This window comes from Nuphar pumila, chromosome 1 (assembly GCF_984573655.1).
Source record: "Nuphar pumila chromosome 1, dmNupPumi1.hap1.1, whole genome shotgun sequence".
Taxonomy (NCBI): domain Eukaryota; kingdom Viridiplantae; phylum Streptophyta; class Magnoliopsida; order Nymphaeales; family Nymphaeaceae; genus Nuphar; species Nuphar pumila.
In genome coordinates this window covers 178,227,932-178,237,917 of record NC_143249.1, presented here as the reverse complement: position 1 = coordinate 178,237,917, position 9,986 = coordinate 178,227,932, and the positions used below count along the sequence as shown (strand labels likewise).

Genomic DNA, 9,986 nt, shown 5'->3' with positions numbered 1-9,986 from the left:
AACCTCGTTAGCGGCCTCGCCGACGCCCTCCTCGACAGCGTCCCCCTCGTCGCCATCACCGGCCAGGTCCCCCGCCGGATGATCGGCACCGACGCCTTCCAGGAGACCCCCATCGTCGAGGTCACCCGCTCCATCACCAAGCACAATTACCTCGTCCTCGACGTCGACGACATCCCCCGCGTCGTCCGGGAGGCCTTCTTCCTCGCTGCCTCGGGCCGCCCCGGCCCTGTCTTGGTCGACATCCCCAAGGACGTCCAGCAGCAGCTCGCCATCCCCAATTGGTCCCGGGAGATGAAGCTCCATGGCTACACCAACAGATTGCCCAAGTTCCCCGTCCGTTCACAGCTCAACCTCGTCGTCGATCTCATCTCCCGCTCGAAGAAGCCCGTTCTGTATGTTGGTGGCGGCTGTATTAACTCTGCTGACGAGCTCCGCCGGTTCGTCGAGCTCACCGCTATCCCCGTCGCCAGCACTCTCATGGGTCTCGGCATCTTCCCCTGTTCTGACGAGCTGAGCTTGCAGATGTTGGGGATGCACGGGACGGTTTACGCCAATTACGCAGTCGATCAAGCCGATCTGTTGCTCGCCTTTGGGGTGAGGTTCGACGACAGGGTGACCGGGAAGCTGGAGGCTTTCGCGAGCCGGGCGAGCATTGTTCATATCGACATCGATCCGGCCGAGATCGGGAAGAACAAGCAGCCCCATGTAGCGCTCTGCTCGGATATCCGGCCGGCATTGGAGCGGCTCAACGAGATGTTGGTGGAGAAGGAGGAGGTTCTTCGAAGCCTAGATTTCGCAGCATGGAGGAACGAATTGGAGGAACAGAAGAGAAAATGCCCATTGAACTTCCAGACCTTCGGTGAAGCGATCCCTCCTCAGTATGCAATCAAATTGCTTGATGAATTGACTGATGGGGAGGCGATAATCAGCACCGGAGTTGGACAGCATCAGATGTGGTCAGCTCAGTGGTACAAGTACAAGAGGCCTCGACAATGGCTGACTTCTGGCGGATTGGGGGCCATGGGGTTCGGTCTACCGGCAGCTATCGGAGCTGCGGTGGGAAATCCCGGCGCCATCGTGGTCGATATCGACGGGGATGGCAGCTTCATCATGAATGTGCAAGAATTGGCCACAATTAGAGCTTTCAACCTCCCTGTGAAGATCATGGTATTGAATAACCAGCACTTGGGCATGGTGGTTCAGTGGGAAGATCGATTCTACAAGGCTAACAGAGCGCATACGTATCTCGGAAACCCGTCGAAGGAATCGGAGATATTCCCGGACATGTTGAAATTTGCAGAGGCCTGCGATATCCCGGCCGCCCGCGTAACTCAGAAATCAGAAGTGAGGGAGGCAATCAAGAAGATGTTGGATACTCCAGGGCCTTACTTGTTGGATGTGATCGTTCCTCACCAGGAGCACGTGTTGCCGATGATTCCGAGCGGAGGGGCTTTCAAGGATGTGATCACAGAGGGCGATGGCAGGACGAGTTACTGAAGATTTGGGGCTTCATACCAAATGGAGTAACTTGCACATAAGCTGTATGAGTTCTGCTAGAAATGGCTTGAGGTTTAGATCTTCTTCTTGATGAATGAGTTTTGGTTTTATTCTAGTTGTTCGTAATCTATATCTATGAATTGCAGTTGGTTGAGGATTAGGAGTTAGCCTAAGCATTGGTAATTGTTTAGGACTAAGAAGTGTAGCTGGATAAACACCAAAATTGGAAGTGTAGACTTAGCATTGGTAATTATTTCTTCTTTAATTGGAAATGAAGTTGGTGTTGAACTGGCATCTTTGTTTTTGTTGTTGTTGTTGTTGTTGTTGTACTAAACAGTGGTTGGTTGAGTAATGGTTGCAGATGCCCGTTGAGTCCTTGACAAAGATATTGAGTACCAAGTTATAAAATAGACAACCATGTCTGGTGATCTCCTCTTAAATCTAGACTATGGTGTATAGTGTTTCTGTTGCTTGGTGTATGTGGATCTCAGTCATGTTAGACAGCAGAAAGCAGACAATGCATCTGAGTGGTGAATATATTTTTAATATTTGTGTGATGACTTGTTTGTGCCCCCATTAATTGGCGTCAATTTAGTTGTTTTCTTGTATAGGCATCTGAGATTACCTTTAGCTTATGGTTTGTGGTCATGATGGCTTTGGTTCTACTGCTATGAAATTATGAAGCATTTAAAGTTGCTTGGTTTGCATTTGCTGGAGGCTTGCTTTGACCTCACTTGTTTGCTTTTACGATGATTAGGATGTCATCAATAGGGGTGGCAATCGGGTCTGGTTGGCGGGTCAGCATACCTCAACATGAACCCGACCCGTTTTATTAAACGGGTCGGCTGTGGCAAACACGAACCCGACCCATTTATTAAACGGGTAACCTGACACGACACGACACGGTTAACCCGTTTAATAAACAGGTCGGGTAAACGGGTTGGCGGGTCGTGTTCAGGTAAACAGGTTGGCGGGCAGGTTGGCAGGTCAGGTTTGGGTAAACGGGTTGGCGGGCAGGTTGACGGGTCGGGTTTGGGTAAACGGATTGACCTTCCCGCCTAACCCGTTTATTAAACGGGTCAAATGGGTTGGTGGGTTGGCATACCCCTAACACGAACCCGACCTGTTTAATAAACGGGTTAGGCAGGTTGACCCGTTTACGACACAAACCCGTTTAAGCCAAACCCGAACCCGGCTAAGAAGCGGGTTGGCGGTCGTGTCAGATTTTGCCACTGGCTGTCAATGGATCAAGTTTGTATCGGGTACTCGATCTGAACTAAACCCCAATTTTTGGGTATAGGCATAAAAACCAAATAATATTTGGGTTCATCCGAACCAGAGCTCAACAATATGCGATCCGGGTTTAGGTTGAGTACAGAGTACCTGACTCGACTCGGCTTTTTTTGTCAGATATCCAACCTGACCTGAGTGTTTTATGTGAAAAGATGAGGTGCAATATGATTGCACAAATATTTGTGCATTAAGCACCAGATCTCCCTCGGTCTTGGGGATAGGGCCTGGAAAGATCAGGTGCAATATCATTGCACAAATATTTGTGCATTAAGCACCTAATCACCCTCCATCTTGAGGACAGGGCCCAAGACCGATGGATGGTGATCAGGTGCCTATGTTACATAGGTGTGGGTGTGGTGATGCGACACTTTTAAAAAAAATTGGGTGTGGGGGTGCGGAAGGGTATATATATAATTTTTAACATGAAATAAAAAGCCGATCCTGGGTGTGGCACTTTCTTATTTTTTTATTTTTATTTTGGGTTCAAAATGGACAGTTATGACATTGGGTCACCTTGACCACACCGGGTGCCGCACCCGCATCCAAGTCGCCGGCGGTGCGGCACCCTCTTGACCAAGACATAGTCGTGCTTAATGCATAATTTTTGTGCAATCATGGTGTACCCGATCCTCTCTATGTCAGTAGTGGGCCCAAGGCCTGATGGAGAGGGGTCAAGTGCCTATGCACAATTTGTTTGTGTGCCATGTGATTGCATTAGATCTGGACTAGTGTTTTATATGTATTTTGAGTAAAGATAAACTTCTGAAATTATACGAATCTAGGTTTGGGATTTCATTTTCATGACCCATTGAACCCGAAGACAGCCCTATCATCACCCTCTTAATAAACTAATTCTGAAGTTGGCTGACTTGGGAAGGTGCTAAGGAACGCACCAATCCATTTGAAGATGACTGCGTTGTAAATGAAATAGTCGGTCATTGAGCCATCTTACAAATGACAATGACAACATTACTGCAACATCAACGCTGACTGTTTTGGTCATCCACTCTTGACAATCCAATCTCTCTCTCTCTCTCTCTCTCTCTCTCTCTCTCTCCTTGGTTTGAATGAACGGCTTTATGTCTTTTGTTGCACTGATGTGCAGCATTCAAGGACGTCATGTGGCCTTTGCATCGAATACATATTCACCTTGTTCATTTGAAATTCCCTTCTGTGTATTTCATTTAGAACTCATACCTGGGTGCTCCACTACAAAAAACAGGACCTTTACTGGCGCTAAATTAGCGCCAGTAAAAGTATACCTAGCGCCAGTACAAACTTTTAGGGCGAGCAACATGCTCAAAAGGCTTGAATTGTCTGCTCAGTATGGAACTATTGCACGGTCAGCTTCAACTATGTGAACATTATCCATCATAGTGAGGTCGTGACCTTCAAAATTCACAACCGCATCGCAACACCCACAAAATCCTAATAGGTTGTTTACAGTTTGTTCCTAAAATTGTCCCCTATACAGCTCATTATTGAAGTCTGTGGTTGGGATGAAAACCTCCAGTGAAAGTGCGCAGGATTAGGGAAGGCAGGAACCTTGCTACCTTCAACAAGATTCATGCTCGGGGTTAGCCAGTATGGTAGATGGTGGGGCTCTTCAAGTAGAGTCTCCATTCTAAGGCAATGTTGGATATTAAAGAGGGTTCATGTGCATTGCAATGCTACATCAGTCACCTTTTGAATCCAAGGAGTGTGAAGCAATGATCCTTCTCTGTGAAAATATATATGCTTTTAGGGTCCGGGTGATGAGCATGGATGCTCATGGGTACTTTTTATTTACCTCTCTCCAAGAATAGAAATTAGAAAGGTGGTATAACCATTGTCTTAAGTATGAAATTAAAATGTGTTGATTGATGCATTTCCTGCACTTTGCCGTGACTAAGGATGTTATTCTGAAAACGTTTGCTCTTATTTCTGTGTTGAAAGGTGTTTCTAGACAGCACAGAGGGATCGTGATGCATCCCCTTAGTCTTCAACAAAAATGGATTCCAACCTTCAACTTGACTTTCTTATCGGACAAAAAAAATATCCAACTTGACCTTTCTCTCGAATACAAAATCAAAATCAGTGAGATGGCAAACGTTGATTTATGAAAAACCAAGAGCATCCAGCATCGATTCATGAAAAACTATGATACAATCTTCAGATATGTAGATAATATTAAATAAGTTCAATGAGTTAATAAAGTGCTAATATTTGCTGGCCTTTGTGGGTTAAGGCACCCCTAGTAAAAATATTTTTAATGTTTTTTCCACATCTTACCCTCCAGGTGCGTTCTTCACGTTTAGGTTAGTAGAATCTATTTTTACATCATGCTATTCCACCGTGTATATAAGATTTTGCAGGGGTTAAAAAATCAATAGCCTGCAATGTACCAAATTTTCAACCCTCATAAAAACATAGTTTTACATCAAGAAAAAATAAAATAAAAAAGCCAGATTCCTATTATTTTTGCTGCTCACATCCATGGAGATTTGGTCAAAACAGTCTTCCACTATGAGTTCCAACTAGGGGGGGTACCTTCCTAGGGCATCAAGTACTTTCCTGTGAATAAAATGGCATAGCAATACTAGGCCCATTACCACCATGGCCGACTTAAAAACACTTTTCACCATGCCACAAGGTTTCTTCAGGCAGCGTGCATGGATCGACGAACTCAAAAAACAAAAAACAGCACACAAAGATAACAGAAACTTGCCAATTTATTTTGTAGTTTATGAATGTATTTGAAAGAAAAGAATTACAGCACCCAAGTCCTCAAACATCTTCTCAGCCTACATCTAAATGTAATAAAACCATCCTCTCTTCCTAGTGATCAGATCATGAAGCTAAAAAATGTGTAAACCAGCATATCTTCTCTTCCAAGGGAAAGGGAACCTCACCCGATTCATCATTGCCCACCAATCAACTTCAATTGAAGCCTCCGCTCATGGCAGTTCGGATGATTTGAAACAAGGCTGCCATACAAACAATGGAAGGAAAGATAAATGGAATTAAAGAAGGAAAAACTCAAGATATCCCCATGTCAGCAACTAACAACATGACCTAATATCCAAATTGCTGTAGAACATAAATCATGTAGCATGTCATACTTCTGTGCAGGAAAGCATAAAAACAAGTCTAAGCCTATAGAGACATGGAATTGCTATGAAGAAGTTTGTTTCTCAAAGAAGTATGAACTTTTCCTTTATGCGCAGACATATGCCATTGAGATCACGATTTCTCCAAAACAAAAAGGTGGTCAGAAGCTATCAAACATTTTGATGTGATACAAATTTCTTAAGCTTAAAAGATATAGAGGAACCTTACATGATCCAATCACAACAAATATAAATAAGCCAAGAACAATGGGGCCGACGGGGTAGTCATCTTTCTTTTTGTATGTCTCGGGAACTGCACCTCTCTTAGTGATGTTTTTCTCAAACCTTGCAACTTTCCTATCTGAGAAACGCCTTGAGGTCGTCTGTAGAAAATCACAGATTCTTAAATTAAAATTGCATCTTAAAGTAAAGCTTCAATGCATTAAATAGAACAATCAGCCAGCAATCACAAGAGATGGCACAATCACATGTCGAAGAGGTGGTGTCTCTAATGTTTTAGGTAACTTAGAATTCTAGTAATTGTACTTATGGTGGTAGTTGTCATTTGTGTTCGTCACGAGTCTTACAAGAAGTCACAAAACAGAAGTTTCTGTCTCTAAGTTATCATTAGCTTTCCCATCATACTCTTTTATTTAATACATTTGCTTTCAGAAGTTTATGATGAAGTATCTCTATAATTTAGTCGTTTTCAAGTTCTAACAGCAAACAGCACCATGTGCAGGTTATAACCTGGAAAGTTATCAATACATAGCACATTTTCATATAATAGAGTTCAAATTCCACCATAGAGTGGAGAACAGAGCCAGTATTAGTCGTATACAAAGATAGACTATGCAAAGCTGCTGACCTGTGGCCATGAGTAATTGAAGTCATCACAAAACAATGGCTAACGGCTATTGGCTTCCATATAAGCTCTTAATTTAAAATATCATACAGATTCAATAATCAGAAAGAAAAAAAAACTTTTAGCTTTTTTCTATTTACTACTTACATCATTTACTTGTAGGTTACAATAAAAAATTAACTCTATTGTGAATCTTTATCTTAATCAATTTATCGTGCAAGATTTTATTGATTGCTGTTCTCTCATTTCTTTCCCTATATTTGGGTTTCAGTTGTGGGGGTTTGGGAGGAAGATTCAACCTCTCTCTTTGCCTTGTCTACCTACTGGAAATGGGAGAATGTAGTTCTCTTCACTTGCACTTCACGCTCATATTGTTGCACGATCATTGTTTCTCATATTGAGAAAAAAAATCAAAGACCCCAATTAGAATGTGCAGTTGTAGGTTTTTTTTGAGGAACATCCAACCGATAGAAATATGCAAAGTGTTTAATATGTGAAGTTTTAAATCTTGTTTTTCTTTTAACTTTCAAATTTGAAACATTATGTTTCTTGTTTCATCATTAAGTTAATTAATTTGGTAGTTAAATTTAAATTTGATTTATATTATCAATGCCATATAAATCTAATATTTGGCAGTTCAGCACAGACATTTAACTAATTAGACAGTTAAGCTTAGAGGTGGGCACTGGGCCGGGCCTCCCGGTCCAGCCCATTATTATATGTAACACATTATATATAACATAATATATACAACAACAACAACAACTACGCCTTCATCCCACAACAATTGGGGTCAGCGATATGAACCAAAAAAAGAAATTCATTTTGGGTCTTCCACATGAATCCTTTTCCTCCAATCATTTCTATCCAATGCCATGTCCTCGGTGAGGTTCAAAGCATTCATATCCTTTCCTATCATCTCCATCCAAGTCTTCCTAGGCCTACCCCGACCTCTTTTAACTAATATATTTTCCCATTTCTCCAACCTTCTAACTGGAGCATCATTAGGCCTTCGCCGAATATGCCCAAACCACCGTAAACGATTCTCTCGCATCTTATTTTCAATGGGTGCAACACCTACCTTCTTGCGTATCTCTTCGTTCCGAATCTTATCTTTTATTGTATTTCCACACATCCATCTAAGCATCCGCATCTCAGCTACACTCATTTATAATATATATATATATATAACATAATATATATTATAAATAATATAATATATAAAAGGCCTGGCCCGATTAGGCCCATGGGCCTAACGGCCGGGCCGTGGGCCAGGGTTTTCCCAACGGGCCGGCCCGTCATTGATGGGCTGGCTGTTGACCGGGCAGGCCCCGGTCCATTAGCGGTCCGGGGCAGCCCGATGCCCACCCCTACTTAAGCTTATCTTTGAATATATTATATTTAGACATGGTCATATATAATGCCATGCTTAAATTTTATTTACCTTTATGTATGATTCTGTTGTTGGAAGTGAAATTATTAGATATTGAGATATAATAGAAGTTGGATTTGCTTTATATTTTACTCTTGACACAACCAAAAAGAAAATAAAAAATTTAAGATTTTTTGTCCTGGCAATTGAAACAGGGGACAATTGTCATCAAGGATTTTTGTCCAAGACAATTATCTCAGGAGAATTTGTCCATGACTTTTTGTCTTGGGCATCAAACGCATCCTCAAGGGAAATAAGAATCCTGAAAATCTAACATAAATCAGTTGGCCAATATATTGTCTTTGCCAGTGTGGTACAACTAATAGAAGTCTAACTACCAACGATAGAAAAATCCATAAGAAAAAAGGTGTCATCAGATTAATTGCCTCTAACAGTTCAACCAAAGCAAACAAGTAAAAAACATGCTCTTAAATAAACAGCAAAACGCTGAGAAGACCAGATGATTTTGATTAGAGCTTAACAGTCACAAAGAGCCAGATAGTGACCACTTCGCGGATTCGTTAGATAATCCAAACTCTGTAAAATGGAATTTGTGAACTCTAATCTACGTTTGACAATTACAGTGCTTCAAATCTTTTCAAATCCAACCACAACAAGAAACAATTGTTCATCATTGAGAGTGACTACCCAAAAAAGCATGGAAAAGATTACAGCTATGAGGAACTACTAAGAACAATATGCATTGGACCCAAAACAAAGGACGAAACAAGCAAAATGCACACAAAAATGGATTAAAACCCTAAACTGCAACAGATCTAAGCAAATTATGAATAAATAAGAAAATTAAGCAAAGAATCCGGGAACGCTAGAGAGGAGAAACAGCAGATTTGTCCAAGAAAAAGAAAAAGGAAATGGCAAAACAAGCAAAATGCAGCGAAAATCAGATTAAAACCATTATCTGCAACAGATCTAAGCCAGAAATAAGAACAAACAAGAAAAAAATACGCAAAGAAAAATACCGATCAGAACCCGTAACGGATCAAAGAAAATCACAACCAAATCCACGCATTCACGATCTCCAAGCACAAGAAAACCCGAAAAGACGGAAACCCAATAAGAAAAATATAACAAGAAAGACGAAAAATGAACCAACAAACAACTCCGAAGGGATCAAAGCGAAACCATTTACGCTCATCCATTATCGTCCCCAATCAAATCCTCCCACGATCTGCCACTAACAAAAATCTTCCTAGTAAAGAAAGCCAAGTCCTAGTCGGAAGACAAAAGAAGAGAAACCCTAATTCGAAAAACCTCCAAGCGCCACAAGATCCAAACCCTAATGGGAAAACAAACAAAAACAAGCCCAATCGCAAGAAAGAAAACAATCCGACAGCTACAAGATCCCAAAATTCACTCGATTCGCCATTAATACTACCGCAAAAATAAAGCGATCCAAACGCAAATCTGAACAAACGTGCTAAGGATCAAGAAGAAGAAGAAGAAGAAATTCTCACCATTTTCTCTTTTTTTTTTGGCAGAGAGGAAGGGACTCTCGAAAGCGTGATGGGCGAGAGGATCTCTCTCTGGTTTCCCGAGAGACAAGGGGCGAGAGAGGTTGGTAAGAAAACCCCGAAAATAATGCCTTAAATAGAGGGGAAATAAATATATATATATATATATATATATATATATATATATATATATATATATAAGTCGGTGTCAAAGTTGTTGCCGTTGACTGTTTCGAGCCAATATCAAGTGCCATCACATGGTATACTTTAAGTGTGCCTTTGCACCGGGCTGCCCTCCATCTGCTTTTGGGCTCCACAAGACAGACTGTCAGCCAAAG

The 9,986-nt window shown here is 41.7% G+C and overlaps 1 protein-coding gene and 1 long non-coding RNA gene across 2 annotated transcripts in view; one reads left to right on the top strand and one right to left on the bottom strand.

Annotated features, from left to right (window-relative positions):
• LOC149851435 (acetolactate synthase 3, chloroplastic-like) overlaps positions 1-2,053 on the top strand; it is a 2,580-nt gene extending 527 nt beyond the window's left edge. The window contains exon 1 of the mRNA XM_090000709.1: positions 1-2,053. This exon is cut by the window's left edge and continues 527 nt beyond it. Coding sequence (XP_089856835.1) covers positions 1-1,497 — 1,497 coding nt within the window. The 3' untranslated portion in view covers positions 1,498-2,053.
• Positions 2,054-5,483: 3,430 nt separating this feature from the next.
• Positions 5,484-9,787, bottom strand: LOC149851434 (uncharacterized). The gene is made up of 3 exons (XR_016433419.1): positions 9,652-9,787; positions 6,109-6,262; positions 5,484-5,756 (listed from the first exon to the last, which is right to left on the bottom strand). It is a non-coding gene; the product is annotated as an uncharacterized LOC149851434 (long non-coding RNA).
• Positions 9,788-9,986: the final 199 nt, after the last annotated feature.